Source organism: Tympanuchus pallidicinctus, unplaced genomic scaffold (genome assembly GCF_026119805.1).
Source record: "Tympanuchus pallidicinctus isolate F22 unplaced genomic scaffold, pur_lepc_1.0 scaffold5, whole genome shotgun sequence".
Taxonomy (NCBI): domain Eukaryota; kingdom Metazoa; phylum Chordata; class Aves; order Galliformes; family Phasianidae; genus Tympanuchus; species Tympanuchus pallidicinctus.
In genome coordinates this window covers 60,264,600-60,282,955 of record NW_026294769.1, presented here as the reverse complement: position 1 = coordinate 60,282,955, position 18,356 = coordinate 60,264,600, and the positions used below count along the sequence as shown (strand labels likewise).

The 18,356-nt window shown below is 34.3% G+C and overlaps 1 protein-coding gene across 2 annotated transcripts in view; it reads left to right on the top strand.

Annotated features, from left to right (window-relative positions):
• The window catches only part of CSMD3 (CUB and Sushi multiple domains 3), a 512,773-nt gene that overhangs the window by 470,623 nt on the left and 23,794 nt on the right, over positions 1–18,356 (top strand). For both annotated transcript variants that reach the window (XM_052703606.1, XM_052703607.1), the window contains 7 exons: positions 3,211–3,384; positions 6,301–6,483; positions 7,551–7,727; positions 9,530–9,709; positions 14,749–14,922; positions 17,447–17,620; positions 17,871–17,944. In XM_052703606.1, the coding sequence (XP_052559566.1) occupies positions 3,211–3,384; positions 6,301–6,483; positions 7,551–7,727; positions 9,530–9,709; positions 14,749–14,922; positions 17,447–17,620; positions 17,871–17,944 (1,136 nt within the window). The remainder of the gene's footprint in view (positions 1–3,210; positions 3,385–6,300; positions 6,484–7,550; positions 7,728–9,529; positions 9,710–14,748; positions 14,923–17,446; positions 17,621–17,870; positions 17,945–18,356) is intronic.

Here is an 18,356-nt window from a genome sequence, read left to right as displayed (position 1 = left end):
TTCTTCTCAAATACCAATAGAGTAATGGACAAGAGACACACTGTGACAAAGAAAAAATTATTCACCTGTAAAGTAAATCAGTTCCTTTGAAATGTGATGTTCTACAACATGTTCTGATCTTCTAACTAATACAAATCCTGTAAGAAACTGTTGACTAAGACCGTAATGCTTTTTCAACTTTTCCTTTCAATTAAAGACTTTAAGGTGCATATGCTATTGAGGCACATACTACTAGAAAAGCACTTTAAATTTGTAGTCTACCCAGAATGAAAGATACATTTTGACAGTATACCTTATAGAATTTCAGTGACCATATTTGTTTCCTGGATTGCAGAGTATTCTCAATTTAGTTCTCAGAAATGTACTTTAATCTGTTATTTGTAAACTACCATCTAGACAGAATTCCCATCTTCCAAGCTCAAAATCCAAATAATATAAGCTGGTTTTTTGCTGATGTCTTTGTCATCCTCTCAATAATTCTATCATAGTACTTTGTCCTGACTTTTTTTCCCTGACAATAGGACATATACAGCCATTCTCAGCAATCAGATAGATAGACTCATGACTTGTTGACAGCTCTGCAGATTATAGAAAGCTGATGATATGCTTTTTAATTTACTGCTCAAGAAAAACATAACATTTATAAATTGAATTGGACTGCAAACTAACAATGTTGTAATTTCTTTGATGCATAATCACATTTGACCAGAAACTGGTGTAACTTTATACTTCTTTGCAGAATGTTATATCTTTTATATAATTGGTCAGTATTATCTTTGTATTTGATGATTAGAAGGTGTTGGGTTTTTTGTTTGTTTGTTTGTTTTCTCCCCTAGGAAAAAAAAATAGCCATTGAAATCTCACATTTGATTTTTTTTTTTTTAATATCTTTTTATCAGAATTTCATTTTCTAGATTAGTTATTAGGATCCCAGGACTTTAAGGTACAAATATGAATATAGAGAAAAAGTTTGTATAGGAAATACCCAAACTGCATATTGTAAGGTATTGATACAAAAGTAATGTTTCCTCTGTGATAACATCTTTTACTCTGAAAATGGCAGAAGAAGGAAATGAGAAAAATAAAGATGACAGGAAAAAAAAAAAAAAAAAAAAAAAAAAAAATCAGCAAAATTTGTAAGCATTGTTCAAAAAAAGAAATAGTTTCATTTTCCTGAAGCCTAGATGATAAATATGCTTTTTTACTAATAACGTTCTAAGTTCTTTCTGTAAAATCATAAACAATAGTAGATTTTATATAAATGAATGACTAAACAAATAACATGATAACAGGAAGTGTTTGATTTGTATTATGAACTAGTCTCATGATTTTACAAGTCTATCAAAAAGTACAGTGGTGACTAATTTTAAATCAGAGCCAATCAATCACATAAAACATCCCTAAATCCTTTGTGGGGTTGAAACAAGAGGGTTCTTGGATGAAGAAGGTTCTTGAAACAAGAAGGCTAGTTAGATCCTTGAGAAAATGTGACACTGAAATCAGTGTATGTATAAATTTAAACCACTAAGAGTGAAAGTAATTATTAGAAAAATATTTACACGTAGCTTTAATGTTATATTGTACAGCCAATGTGCTGTTGTACAAATCTGAATTACTAGAGAAAGGAATAAATTCTCGACTTTGATTAGGCTTCTGATTAAAAATACAACAAAAACCTGCTGAAAATGTTATGATATTCAAGATGATGGAGTGTTGATTTTAAACAAACAGCAACAATAATCTGTATGATTTAAGGGCTGTTCCAGCAACCTGGTATTTGCAGCTGCAATGTCTGATTTTCAGTATATATATAAATAAGAATATTTGGTCAAGATTTGCCACATGCCATACGCAAGTGTAAAAAATAAATGAAATGTGTAAGGTTGGATTAATTTGTAGATAAGAGTGAATTTGGCTCATGAATGTTAATCTTGTTTTCAGAATTTGCCAAATGTAGCTTGCTTTAAATTTACTATTCACTCTGAATTCTTAAGTTTTTTTTATATGTTGGCTTCACATATGAAAGTGTTTATAATGTATGCTCTTAAAAGACAGTAGTTAATTTTTTTCAATACATAGATTTGTTTCCATTACATGCATTGTTTATATATAATACTCTTCACGATGATGCATATGGCCTTTGAAATTTTACTTAACTCTTATTCAGTAGCTAGATGCCTCAGTAGCTTCACTGTAATGTTTTGGAGCTTTCCAATAGATGAAAGACTGCTAAAATTGTTGCAGTGACACTGTCCTGATTTTAGATCAAGTTTCTGACATTTCACCTGTTTTTTATTCCTAAAACTATGACTGCCTTAACAAAATTATAGCAAGAAATACTTACTGTATTTTTGTATATAAAAGGCAATTAAAGGACAAAAATAAGTAGCTAAGCATTCTCATATTCTTTCTTGAGTTTACATACATCCTGACATTTAAGCCAGTTAGCAGAATTAGATATGTATAACTGCAATCTGTAAATGAAAATCACAAAAAAGGCAAGATTATGAGGGTATTAAAAATTAATGACAGTATGAAAATATCTTGCAATTACCAATCAAAACTTGTGCAATGAAAAAATAATAGAGATGTGATAATTTCTAAGAATGTCAGACTATTCAATGCAGTCTCTGAAGAATTAGCATCAATGGATTGTACATATGAACAGGCTAAAACAAGAAATTGTTAGAATATGTACACAAATGCTTTATTCATAGAATGGAATATCTTAATTAACCAAAACCTGTGAAGTAGCATGGAATTAAGGTTTAAAGCAAAACTTAATTATCTTGTTTATAAGCCTAATAATAATAATGCCACAATCAATAATTAGGGCCCAGTGAATGAGAGATTCAGGTTTGTATATTCTCTAGTTCATCAGTGACTGGCAGATAATGTCTTACTGTATTTTTCTCTGACAGATGCATGCATGATTGTGTGCTTGTATATGACCGTGCCATAAAGCTCAGCTTTGTGAATGTCTTTGGACATCAGTATCTTTATCTAAAACACGTTTTTGAAATATAGAAGCATTTGTTTTACAGCTTTTTATCCGTAATGAACTTTATACTTACCCTGCAAAGTGCTCACCTCCCTGAAGCCCTAAGAAGGTCTTCAAAAATTTATATATGAAGTTATGAAAATGATAACTACGAACTGTTTGATCAGTGATAATAACCTTTTTTTATCTCCAATAATTATGCATTGTAGTGATTGACTGTGGCCATCCTGGCGTTCCTCCTAACGCGGTCCTATCTGGAGATAAATATACATTTGGGTCTACTGTTCATTATACTTGCACAGGTAGACGCTCTCTGTTAGGGCAATCATCTCGTACGTGTCAGTTAAATGGACAGTGGAGTGGATCTCTTCCTCATTGCTCAGGTAATATTTTTGAATTAATGAGTGTGCTCAGAAGATGCTTTGAATTAATTTGATTTTGTAGTACATTCTATGATTGATTTTATCAGAAAGCCATTTTAAACCCGGAAAATAATGTATAAAACTTAAATAATATTTTAATAGAAATAGAAAGAAGTAAAGTCTCCCAAAAGTGAGAATTCTACTAGCAAAAAACTAATATCTTCACAACATGATGTTTTATTTATTTATTTATTTATTTATTTATTTCCAAAGTAATTAATATTTACTTTATGAAACCTCTGTCATGTCTTAATTGTATAATACATACATCTTTATAAAAAAAGCCCTAAGAACTCCAAATATTTTCAGATTATAGTACTTTATTTTGAGAGAAAACTGTCTAATCCTTCTAATAAATTAGATCTCACTGAAGTCAAGATAAGTTACTAGGTCAATTTAACATTTAGGAAACTATTTCACAAACTTAGTTTAACAGCATTGATCACATGAAAAATGGAAATCTAAGTCACAAAAATAAATTAATCCCAATCTCATAAGTGTAGAAAATCCTAATCTGATACAATCGTATTTTTCTCTCAGTTCATGAAGAAACATTGCTTTGACATAGGTTATAGTTAATTTGACCTAGATTATAGGGAATCAAATTCTGACTGACCACAGCTTATGTACGGTTATTTTCTTTAGCTGTTCTGCATCAAGCAAGTATTCTATCTTAGAACATCTTTTAGACTTTCTTATCAAAGAGTTTATCATTTTAAATTAATTTGCAGATTACTGTACAGAATGACCATATTTTACATGAAACAGTGTGTGAATCTATTAGTCTTCATTATTAGCCTTGATAACATGATTCCACAGTTGATATGTACAAGGGCTGTGCCAAAAGTAATGCCTATTATTTCATTGTTTTGACCCATAGTGTCAGAGGCAGGTATTAATGGTATTGCAGTAGAGGTTGAACCTTCCCACCAATATTCCATTAAATTTTGTTGTCATGGAAAAGATAGCTGCATAGGAGCAGTCTTGACAAAAATGCATCTGACAAGGAAGTACATATAAAGCAAAGATGAGCCATCAAACTGCTCCATAAGGAAAAAATTGCACCCACTGATGTTCATTGAATGTATATAGAAACCAAAGTGAATATGAGCACAGTGAGGTGGTAGATGCTGTGTTTCAGCAGTGGCAACAGCAGTAGTGGGTCATCTCAACTGGTACAGATTTTTATGAGCACAGCATGCAAACTCTCATTCATCACTGGCTGAAATGCATTGCCAGTGGTAGAGACTCTGTTGAAGAAATTGTTTTGTTGCTAAGACTTTATCAAATAATATTATTATTTGTTGTGCTCTTTGTTGTGCTCTTTGTATCTGTGGTGTCTTAGGAGGCATTACTTCCAGAGCAACCTACAAATGTTAAAGACTTAGACACTGTCTTTTTTTGGTGATGATATCAGTAATAAATAATAGGTAATTCTCAGCTGACACCGTTATTAATCTTTTTATATAAGAATTCAAAAATAGGTGAACAAACATAAAGTGACCAAATTTTTGTTACATTACCCTTAAAATGTTTCCTATTTGTTACATCGCACTTTGTGTTTCACAATCCAGAGCTAGAAGGAATTTTGATTTCCTATTGATATCTTCTGGCATTCAGTTTTTGGTCATCATAAGCATGTCAGCTGGAGTCATAAATTTACAGCAATGTAGAATATAAGGGCAAAAGTTATTGTGTACTAACTTAAGTAGACAAATAATCTCCTTTTAATGAAAATGTAATGCCAGCTGAGAATTTGTTACACGAGTGGAGCATGGTTCTTATTCAGAGTTGACTGTGAAAGCCATTGAATTAAATCTGTGAGGTAATGAAAATATGTTCTGTTACAATGTCATAACACTATTAACTCCCGATGTGATTAGTCACTGAGAGAAGCTGTTTCTGTAGCTTTCAGTTAAAAAACAAATAAACAAAAACTGTCAGTTAACCTCTCTAAGATTAAAAGAGAAATAATTTCTGGTAACAATTAGGTATTAAAAAAGAACACAATTGACTTTACATGAGAAATATTTAATTCATACTTGCACAGCAAAATGCCTATTTTTTTTCCCCTCAAAATATTACTTTAGGCATTATGGCAACTAACTTACTGAAAATTGATGTGTTATTATAGAATCTTTACACTTATGGAATGTTTGTTGTAGTTAAAAAAAAAAAAAAGACTGCAAAACAGAAGGATTCATATCTTGAACTAAAGCTTTTTGAATTTTAAAAAAAGTAGCAGATGCTAGATATTCTAAAAACTTATAATGTTATTTGACTTGACATTTGGGCTGTAATTTTACCATTTATTTCTAAAGAGGGATGGCAGGCTGTTTTACAAATCTGAATCATATAAAGATGTAGGTAAACAGAAAAGAGCTTAAATTTTTGAGTACAAGAGTTTGAATCAGTCATACAGCTGTTATATTGCTGGAGTTAATATGCTAATTGTAAATGCTTTAAACTATAGTCCTAATTGTTTATATCTATATTATATAAAACGACAGTGTAATTTGCATCACCAAGGTTTTTGCTTTCTAATTTTTTTGTTGTTGTTGTTTTGTGCTTTTTTATTTGTTTGTTTATTTTATTTTTGTTTGATGATGTTCTTACCAAAAGCTTAATATCTTTTAAGTAAACATTGAGATAATTTCTGTTCTGCATTTATATAAAATTGGTAAAATTCAGATGATTTTTGAATCAATTTTGTCGTTATGGGGACTCACCCATTCAGGTGTATCTTTATTTCTAAAAAATATATGTTTATTTAAAAAAAAAATATGTTTATTTATAAAGTAAATAGATGTAAACATATTTTACATGCAGCACCATAGTATTTCATATTTATTCTAACCTCTGTATTTCAAATTTTAGGTGATACAGCCGGTTCTTGTGGTGATCCAGGTATCCCAGGTCATGGGTCTAGGGAAGAAAACAATTTTAAAATTAAAAGCACGGTGCATTTCAGCTGTGATATTGGATACATTCTTCATGGCTCAGAAGAAAGAACGTGTCTGGCAAATGGAAGTTGGACTGGGAGACAACCTGAATGTAAAGGTAGATCAGCAAAGATTCACAGATACACTCATTTTACAAGGTCTCTTGTTATTACACATGCTAATCAGAAAAAAAAAAAAAAAAAAAATTACATTACCAGTTTTGTGACATGGTTTTATACTAACCATTAATTTTTTTCCAGTAAGTTGTTGCAATGTAATGTGCTTGACACCAAGATGCAAATTTAAAATCATTTGCTAGCAAGAAACTGCTTTTCTAAAATAAGTTGTTTTTTTTAATTGTCATTATTTTTAAATACACTGGGCTATTTGTTTCTTTTTGAGCCAACGTCAGCTTTATGTGTTATCTAGTAGAAAATTTAAATGGAGTAGTAGATAAGTCTCCTAAAACTCAATTTTCAGTGAAAGATTTTTTTTTAATAACCTTTATAAATTTGAATTTCAGAGACAGAGCTGTTTTAGAGAAAACACACTGTCATAATATCATTAGATATTTTTATATAGTGAATGATTGGTTTAAAAATTGTGCTAACTGATACTGTTGATATTTTTCAGTAGAAAATGAAATGCTGAAACAAGTTTCTTCGTTGTAAGTCATTCTAGAATTGTTCACCTCTGTGCATTATCATAAAAGAGTTTTGAAAACATATTTATAAGATAATCATCTATACTTTATTCATCTAGATTCAAAAATAAGAAATAACTCCCAACAGATTCTACTTGACTCAATTGTACTTGACTGGTTATGTACTTTGATGATATTATAGTGCATACATACCATGGAATCAAAGAATACAATGTCAACTGTAGACCAGGCACTTTCTTAGTTGGTTAGTTGGGATTCTGTCTTTGTAGCTAAATAATTCTTATTTATTTATTTATTTAGGCTTTGCTACCTGAAAGGGTAAAAGCAAATAATTCATGCAGACAGCTATTTACTGTACAACATGCTTTATCAGTAGGAGGTGAAACCTTCATTTTTCAGCATAACAGCACAGATTCCTGTAACATAACACTGCTGGCAACATGGATGTCCTTTGACATTATTATTTCAAAAATGATATCAACTGACTACATTTTAAAAATATTTAATATTTTCCTTTATAGCTGTACAGTGTGGTAATCCAGGGACAACTGCTAATGGAAAAGTATTTCGCATTGATGGAACTACATTCTCTAATTCAGTGATTTATTCATGTATGGAAGGATACATACTTTCTGGATCATCTGTAAGACAATGTACTGCCAATGGAACATGGTCTGGATCCTTGCCAAACTGCACAAGTAAGACACAGGTCTACTATATACTCCTTGTTTTTAGCTTTATTGAAAGACAATGAAGTAAACTATAATGAATGACCACAAATAAGATGAAGGCTTTTTCTTGCACTACTTCATAAATAATTTTGTACATGGAATACTCTAAAAATACAATGCAGTGAAAAGATGAAGAATGTCTTTACTGAATGCTCTGCTTACTGAATGCTGCACATAGTTGTTTGGGAACTGCTGAATCACAGCCTGAACCTCTGATTGATCACCTGAGGCGAGCAATGAGTCAACCATGGGAGCACAGGTGAAGGCAATTCACCTGTGCTGCCAGAAGGGGTGGAGCCTGACTCCACCTCTCCTAGACCCATGTAAGAGCTGACTACCAGTGGGGAAGTGAAGAATTTAGAAGAGATTTGTTCCACTGGAGTTTCATAAGTGAGCCCAGGATATGGGTAAACTTCTATCTTTTCTGCTTTGGTGTAATAACTGTATAGCCAAGCTCTTAGGTATACCTTGTAACATTTGTGCATTCATTGTTTATGCAATAGTACATCAAAATATATAGACTACAGACCAATTGAGATTGCTCTGTAATTACTTGATCTATGTACTTCCTTCTTGTCTTCCTGTTTTTAACTGTGTTTTTATTTAGTGGCATATCAGTAGCTGCCTTTAGACTAGCTCAGCTAACGTTATGGTGTGTAATCTGTAGTCTATTCCACATCTGCAGGTAGGATGCAGGTAGGATCTGGGACTATTTCATTTTTCTGAAGATCTGAATCACTCGTATTAATTAAAATCCCTTTGCACAAATTGTGGTAAACTGTGGAGCAGGTATACAATGCACCTTGGATTCTCAGTTCACCAACAAGGGATTTGTTCAGAATGCTCCACAGGTTTTCTCATTTTGGAAACCAGGATACAGAGAGGGTGCCAGTCTCACTGGACACGCTTTGGCATGGAGTTTGAAGTAGCTAGGATGGGTTTTCCGCCTAAGAAACTGTGATGAAGATACTACAGGGAGATTGTCAAATTTACTATTAGATGAACTGTTAAAAACATATGTGCTGCATGTTGTATAAACTAGTTTATTATTATTATTATTATTATTATTATTTTTTCCCTGAAAAGACTAGCTTTTGATCATTGCCACTATGGTTCTCTTGATTTCTTTCTCTGAAAACTGAACCTGAGACTTATAGACCAAATTCATGAGAACTGAGAAGAAAGACATTGCAGCAACTTTTACGCCAGAAATTATAGGACGTTTTACAACCATTCTCTCATGTAAATGCTATTGGCCCAATTTTGGAATAAACCATGTAACATAATTGTGGATTGCCTGAATATTCACATCTGTTTATATACATAGTTGTAAAATTTTCCAGGCAATGTTTTTTTTCAGGTTGTTCAAATGGAAAAAATAAACCAGACAACAAATACCTACATTTTTAACAATAAGGCTTGGAAGTGATAGGAGGTATGAAACAGTAGCAGCGATGCGTGGTTTATTTCTTGCTTTTTTTCATTTTATGATCTTAAAATTTTACTGATCAAAATTCTACAGTCCATTACTTCTGCTTTGGAACAGGTGTATTGATTTTCTCCAAAATGTTATTACTGTACAGCTGCTCGAGTTGTGTTTGGCAGCTAATTTGGATGACATATCTTATGCTGATGAAGACCAGATTTATACTTTTGCTCCTCTTATTTCTCCCTAATAAATCCCTAGTTTTGCCCTGTCTGTTTTCCTCTTATATATAAATACATCGCATTCAAATTTTAAAAACTGTTTTTCAATTCTTTACTTGCAGTTATCAATTGTGGAGATCCAGGAGTTCCAGCAAATGGCATGAGATATGGTGATGATTATGTGGTTGGACAGAATGTTACTTATATGTGCCAACCTGGATATACAATGGAATCAGATAGCTCCTCCATTCGCACTTGTACTAGCAATGGCACGTGGAGTGGATCAATCCCAACATGCAGAGGTATAATATTTATTTAGTCAGCTATTTCTTCTAGTTCATTTACATCCACTGTTCATTGCAAGGAGTCAGCCAAGTACTTTTTTAGAAATCTGTTATTACAAATATGTTGCTTGGCTGCTGGAAAATGACTTAATCACTTGGTTCTTTTCTCCAGTTTTAAAACTTTTAGATGACAGCACTGCATGTTGACAGGTTTTTGTTGCTGCTGCTGGTGGTTCTTTTTCCTTTTTAATACTTACAGAATACTGTATTATTTTGTTGCTAAATTAAATTAGCCAGTATGAAATGATGGTAGTCTATATTTTTTTGTTTGTTAACCTTAAAGATGTCATTACCAAAGATAAGCCATGTACAGTTGTTTCTGTCTTTACAAAAATACCACTCTGGTATATATAATACCACTTCTATAATGTCAAAACTAGAATGGTGAATCTCCAGGTCCTTGCTTTCTTTCATTTATTAATTGTATTGGTGATATTTCTGCTTTATTGAACTTCTTTTTAAAACACTTATTGGTAGTTTAAATAGCAAAAATTCTGAACTTTACTAAAAGATCACCCTCATCATCAAAACAATTTTTTTCTGAGAAACCTATCACAACTGTAAAGAAGCAACATTAAATTTTTAATGTTCTTTCTTCCTGAGCTGATACTAAGTTTGTTTAATCTTTAGTTTTCCAGAACTTAATTGTCTAAGCATGTACTTACTTTGTTCTCATGAATGGTTTATTTTTTTTCTGGATGTTTGACTATAACCTCATTTTCTCTCCAGAGGAAAAACAGGTTAAATCCTTTTGATTCTCCACCCCAGTTGCACATATTTTCCTTCTCAAGTATGATTGTTTCAATATGCTACCAAGTATAATATAACTCTCTGTATTTTGTCAATTTCAGAGGATGTCTAACTTTCAGATTCTCTTAAAAATTAACTCATTTCTATTTTATTGTGCTCTTCTTAACCAGACACAGCTTCAATTGCAAATCTGATTTTAAAAGCGTAAGAATGACCAGACCAACCAGTCTGGTTGACTACAATTTAATTTGCTTCTAAGAGTGCCTGTAAGTGAAAAGCTATTAGATTAACAGACAGAACAATTATTTATGATACAATTTCACCAAAATTTTCCCAGCATTGCATTCTTGAGGACTGTGCTGCACCTGACTGGAAGCAGGAGAGCTAGCTCTGATCTGACTCAAACAAATGTATAAAGAAGGAAGAAGACTGTTAGTTTTGGCTTCAATTTCTAGACGGTAGATACTTATGTCTTGTATAAGTGCTAAATAACAATAATATAAAGAATCTCTAGGATTCACTGGGTGTGCAACTCTAGTTAATAACTGATATAACTATTCAAATAAAATAAATACATAATATTCATTAGTATGTTTGAAATTTATAATATTTAGTTCTTACTGTAAGGAGAAAATGCCAGGGTCTTTTGGTACTACTTAGTTAAAGTAATTGGAAAATGAACTAGCCAGAACACAGGCACGTAATTGTTGCAGTGCTGTTGTAATAGAAGATATAAATGATTCTGTGGTGCTGTTGAGATGCATAAAGATGCTTATTCAAGCATTCATTTGTTTTGTTTAATTTTTAGTTTTTTAACACAGACCTGCGTTTTATAATATACTTTAAGTTGAATATTTGAGAGCTGTTGCTGTATCACAGCATCATGAAATCAGAAAATGGTTTAGGTTGGAAAGGAATTGGAAATCATCTGGTTCGATGCCCCTGCTCAAACAGGGACTATTACCAAGGACAGCTTTCTCAGGATCCTGTTCAGATGGCTTTTGAAGGTCTCCAAGGACAAGAGACTCCATAATGTGTGCCAGTGATTCATGACTCATACAGTAAAGAAATGTTTCTTGATGTTAAGACAGAAACTCTCGTGTTCCAATTTAAGCCTATTTCTTTTTTTCCTGGCTCTGGGCACTATTGAAAAGAATCTGTCCTCGTGCTCTTTGTACTCTCCCTTTAGATATTAACATATATTGATAAGATCTTCCCTGAGCTGCCTCCTTCTGCAGTCTGAACAGTCTCAACTCTCTCAGTCTCTCTTCATAGGAGATTTGCTCCTGTCCCATAGAATCATCACAGAATCACGAGGTTGGGAATGACCTGTAAGACCATCTAGTCCAAATGTCTCCTCATCACCTTTGCCACCACAAGCGCTAAACCATATCATGCAGCACATTGTACAGATGCCTCTTGAACACTTCTAGGGATGGTGACTCCACCACCTCCCTGGGCACCCGTTCCAATGCCTGACCACTCTCTGAGAGAAAAAGTTCTTCCTTATGTCTAATTTAAACCTCCTCTGATACAACTTGTGGCCATTGCCCCCTGTCCTGCTCATTGCCTGGCAGAAGGGGCCAAATCCCTCTTCACCACAGCCTCCCTTCAGGAAGTTGTAGAGTGCAGTGAGGTCTCCCCTGAGCCTCCTCTTCTCCAGACTGAACAATCCCAGCTCCCTCAGCTGTTCCTCATAAGACTTGTGTTCCAGACCCCTCACCAAAGAAGGACTCCTGTCCTTCTCTGGACACGTTTCAGGACCTCAACATCTTTCTTGTAGTGAGGGGCCCAAAACAGAACACAATATTTGAGGTGTGGCCTCACCAGTGCTGAGTAGAGGGGGATGATCACCTCCCTGCTCCTGCTGGCCACACTATTTCTAATGCAGGCCAGGATGCCATTGGCCCTCTTGGCAACTGGGCCCACTGTCGGCTCATGTTCAGCCGAGCATCAACCAACACCCCAGGTCCTTCTCTTCTTCACACTCATCCAGCCACTCATCCCCAAGCCTGTAACGCTGTAAGGGGTTGTTGTGCCCAAAGTGCAGGACCCAACACTTGGCCTTGTTGAACCTCATCCCATTCACCTCAGCCCAGTGGTCCAGCCTGTCTAAATCCCTCTGCAGGGCCTCCGTACCCTCCTGACTTGGTGTCATCTGTGAACTTACTGAGGATGCACTCAATCCCCTCATCGAGGTCATCAATAAAGATATTAAGATGGGCCCCAGTACCGACCCCTGGGGGACACCACTTGAAATGGGTCACCAGCTGGGCTTCACTCCATTCACCACGATCCGCTGGGCACGGCCCTCTAGCCAGTTCCTTACCCAAAGACGTGTTTATCTGTTCGGACCACGGACAGCCGGTTTCCCCAGAAGAAGCCTATGAGAGACCATGTCAAAGGCTTTGCTGAAGTCTAGGTAGGCTATGTTAACAGCCCTTCCCTCATCTACCAGACTGGTCACCCAGTCATAGAAGGAGATGAGGTTGGTCAGTCACGACCTGCCTTTCATGAACCTTTGCTTACTCACAGACTCACAGAAAATGTGGAACATTCCTCCTATGAGGACAGGCTGAGAGAGCTGGGGCTGTTTGACCTGGAGTAAAGAAGGCTCGGAGGTAACCTGATAGCAGCCTTTCAGTATCCAAAGGGGAGCTACAGGATAGAAGGGGATATACTCTTTAGCAGTGTCTGCAGTGATAGAACAAGGAAGAATGGCTTCACGATCTAAAAGGGTAGATTTAGTGTAGATATAAGGAAAAAAATCTTTTGCAGTGAACTTTTGCACTGGAACAGTTTAGTGACATAGTTGATGCCCTATCCCTGGAGACTTTGAAGGTGGTGCTGGATAAGGCCCTAGGCAATATGATGTAGCTGTGGTGTCCCTGTTCACTGCACGGAGTTGAACTAGATGGCCTTCAGTGATGCCTTCCAACTCTAAGGATTCTATAATTCAATGATATCACAGTGGTTGAAGTTCCCCATGAAGACCAAGGCCTAATTCACTTAGTCTTTTTTTTAGTCCAAATCCATAAGCTCTCAGCTGGCTGTGGCTCAATAACACCAAGTGCACAAACATGAGAACCAACTTCTTGACTTTGAAGGTAATGGAGCACAAACAGGCTACCCAGATGGGTTGTGGAATCTACTTCTCTGAAAGTACTCAAAATTTGCCTAGATGCTTTCCTGTGCTACCTACTCTAGGGAACTTACTTTAGCAAGGGGGTTGGACTGGATGACCTCCAGTAGTTCCTTCATTTGCTTTCCTTCATTTTCTAATATGCTTTTTCCTAGCTTTTCTTTTTAAAAATAATTTTGTTTTCTCCTTTTAATTCTTTATTTTTGCCTAAGTTTTCCTTCCTCTTTTTAATTCATATTTTCTTTCATCTAGCTTCTTGTATACCCTTTTTACTTCAGCCCTCAGTTAATAATTGCTACTATCCCATTATCCAGGGAACAGTGTTTTTATTTCTATCTACACTTCTACACCTCTACTACTTTTATGTCAGTAATTTCTACAGTCCTTCTGTGGTGTTTTTCAATCTTCTTTTCTGCAGATGAGTAGATGATGTTTTTATTTTTTTCCTGGGAGGCCTGGAAGTGAGGAACTCTATTGTAGTAGAGTTGGGCTTTTCTTAGAAGAAGCAACACTGATAATTTAAAGAGAATGCAAATCTTGCAATTCTATCCTTCCACTTTGATGTGGTTTTTTTTATTGAAGAGCTAGTCGTGAAGCAAATATTAATCACACTAGAGTACATAGAAACAGGCTTTCTAGGCGTATTTTAGAGGAATCGTGCCCTGGAACTTGATCAGTGGGCATTAGTATCTGCAATATGTATAAATTTCTTAGTATAAATTTATTATCTCAATAAAAATAATTTTACTCTATGTTGTCAACACAAACAAACAAATTCAATTAGTATAATATTACCAGACTTTTTTAATTATTGTACACTTCATAGTCTCTATATCTATTTTGAGGCAATTTTGCTGCCTTGCTTGATACAGCATCCAGTTTAATACACTTTATCAATCAGCCATTATAATATGTCTCTGAAATGGAGAAAACTAGGAAGCACAAACTCCAGAAAATGCGGCAACAATATATTGAGAAATACAGCATATTCTTACTTAATTGTCCTCTAAAGAAGGTGAAATTTGCACATATGGTTCTTCTTGTAACAGTGTACACAGGGAATATTTACAGCAGCTGGGTCTAATTATTTTGAATGTTATTGCAGCTGTTACCTGCCCAACTCCACCGCAGATTTCTAATGGAAGGTTGGAAGGAACAAACTTGGACTGGGGATTTAGCATTAGCTATGTTTGCTCTCCAGGCTATGAACTCTCTTTTCCTGCTGTTTTGACTTGTGTTGGGAATGGAACTTGGAGTGGTGAAGTACCTCAGTGCTTGCGTAAGTATTTTCTCTATGGTCCTGTATTATTCAAGTATTGTGCTTTTTCTTTTTTTTTACATATATTTTTTAAAATCTTGTTTAAAATTGTGATATTATTTATATATTAGTGAAGATATAGGAATATCTGTAAATCCTTTGTGAGATCACATGAAAATGAAAGAAATATAATCAATGAACATCAAATATCCCAACAAAACATGCCGCCTTGTATTAGGATCCAGCCATGTAATGAATTGGAGAAAATTCATTATAAACTCTTTATTTGCTTATTACTTATGCTAGACTTTCTCTGATGTCACTGAGAGTTGTGTATAATACTAGTGTTTACTGAATCCCAGGAGTGTTCCCTGACAATTTTCTGTTTTTCCCCATACGTTAAATTGAGTTACATGTTCTGTGCAGTAAATTTTATTAACTTGAAAGTTGTCACATTGATGGATTTTTATATTGCTAAAAATTTAATTGTAATAGCAAATGAGCCTCTTTCTTTAGGTTTGTATTGTTCTACTTATTGTTTAAAAACCCTTTTAAAATATGTGATTGTGATATTTCTGAGAGATTCATTTGTTTGCGTTTTGTAGTTGTTCGTAGAACAGCTATACCACAGGAAATGCAATCTTGAGCAAGCAGCTTATCTGGAAGAGGATAATTTCTTTTTGGTGGCCCTAAAGCTTCATTTGAACTTGCTAGCTAGCTTTCTAAATGTTGAAATAAGTATTTTTCCATTATTTTACCAGGTGTTTTTGTTGTTGTGCTTGTTTTTTGCATTCTTCATCTCTCCCTTTCAAGTATTTATTTCAACTATTTAAGCTGCATCCTAATACTATGGAACCGTAATGATCATTATCACTTCCTTACTTTTCCTACCAACGATATTCTCATACCATCAAAAAACTGTTACTTAGTATACTGAAACTACATATCAGAACTGGAATATGGTGAATATGGAATATGGCATTGTTTCTGGAAGCATTTGCTATTTATGTTCATTAGTAGAAGGTTTTCTAGAATTTACAATATTAAAAACGACAAAGACCATGTAAAAAGCTTTTCATCATTTGTTCTTGACTGAAATATTGTGCTCTTACATTAATTTTTTTGATATCACAAGCTATTTTTCATCTTTTGATGTTGGAATACTTCAGAATGCTCTGAAAAATGGATCCCACCTTTAAAATATTTAAAAGGTATAGTTAGCCCAGAGTACAGCTGCCCAGGAATTAAGGATGGTTTCATGCAGAGATTACATTAACTGAGTATTGCTGATGTGCAGAGGTTACCCATTGGTTTGCAGTGTATATCAGTAGGCAGCCAGTGCTTGTCAAAGCGCTTAAGCTAGCTGCCATCTGGCAGAAATGAGGAGCTGGTCTAAGTCATTCTCAATGAGAAATTTTAAATCGCCCTTGACATCAGAAATTTAGTACCCAGCTTGATTCCATAGAGCTTGTTGCTGAAGATATGCAAGTTATAGCTAGGTGGAATAATTTGGAATGGGATACTTTTTTTTTTCTTTTTTTTTTTTTTTTTTTTTTTGTTATTGATCATCTATGACCTATTAAATTTATCTGTTTAATTAGTTACATAGCATCTTGAGTAAAGGACTGCTGTTCTTATGAGCTTGAGAATAGATGGCAAAAAAAAAAAAAAAAAAAAAAAGGTCTTTTCCTGAAAATGCTTAACTACAAATTTAACTTACTATTAGTCAATTAACATATTTGAAGAATGAGAGTAGCTTCATAGCCTCAGTGCCAGACCTCCACAGGGCTATCTCTGTTAAAAGGCCTCCATATCTCTATTAAAGATTCCAGGAAACCATAGGACAATATTTCCACTGGGAATGGGAACACTTGCAGAACTTCTAGTTTGCTGTACTTTTAGTTTGTCCTATAGTTCCCCATTTCAATATCAGAGGAAAACTGATGGGAATTAGCATAGTGCCTTTTATGTCAAAGGCAGATACTCGGTAGATATTCAGTGGCTGGTTAAAGGCTACTGAGAGTGGAATGATGAAATTTTGATTTTGTTTTTAATTAAAAATAATACATTTAACAAAACATTATTTTTTTAATGTGAGGATTTTTCTTTTTGCTGGAGAGTGGATGCTACTTTGTTAATATAAAAATTTAAAAAAAAAAAAAAAGCAAACCTGATATGGAGACAATTTCTAACCTCTGTGTTAGAAACATATATGTTGCATTTATTTTCAAATTAAGATTTCTATATGATTTTGATAATTAAAACAAAAATTACAACAGTGATTTTTCAATCAATCAGTGAGATTATTTCTGTGGCACTAGTCCCTATTCACAGATCTTTTTCAGAATTGAGCCCGTAATTCTTTCAACAGTCCCATTCCACTTAAGGCTGTAAAATTTTATACAATTTTATGTCGTAGATCATGCCCTTTTTCTTCATCAGCATGAGTGTGCATGAAGATCCCTTTCAATCAGTGTCAGCAGTAGTAGGTAAAGAACATTACAATACAAGATACATTTATTTACTATCAATTCTTTTCTCACAGCAAAGTTTTGTGGTGACCCTGGAGTACCCTCTCAAGGGAAAAGAGAAGGCAAGAGCTTCATCTACCAGTCAGAAGTCTCATTCATCTGCAATCTGCCTTTTATTTTGGTTGGTTCCAGCACCAGGATTTGCCAAGCAGATGGCACTTGGAGTGGTTCTTCACCTCGATGTATAGGTAAGTTGACACCCATATTGTAAATAGTTCCTGAATGCTTATTATTCCTTTTCATGCAAGTCAATCTAAGCATTTTCAGCAATTTCACATCATCTTCATCTTTTTCTATACTGTCTGAGAATCAAGTAACTTTATATCTGTTTCTCTCATTGGCTTATTGCGCATTATTGAGCAATTTTTTTAATATACTCATGTTTCGTTAAAATATTATGCTTTGCTTTGTCTCTAATTTAAAATATATATTTTTAAGAACCTACTCGTACAGCATGTGGAAATCCAGGAGTACCAAGGCATGGATCGCAAAACAACACATTTGGCTATCAGGTGAAGTATGCTATATTTTATTAATTGGATATTAATCATGTTTTATCCTGCCTCAAAGCTAATAAACTTCTGATCAGAGATCAAGAAACTACTTGTGTCCTAAAAAAGTTGGTTGCTCAGATATTACCATGTTTCATTATTTCTGCTTGCTGAATTATCTTGACTTTGTGTCCTTAATAGTGCTCTATAATGAAAGTCGAGTGATCAGGTTTTGCTTTAAGTTTCACCTTGAAGGTGTTCAGTATTTCCAAAGCAATATACATGCACTCTCTACTATTTGTCAAAAGAGATTTTCCACTTTGAAAGTGTGTGTACTCAGTGCCAAACTGCTAACATAAATATATTTTTCAAAAAAATATTCATTTGGTTGGAAATTTTTTGGAGGGGAAGGAGGTGAAAGTGGGATGTAATT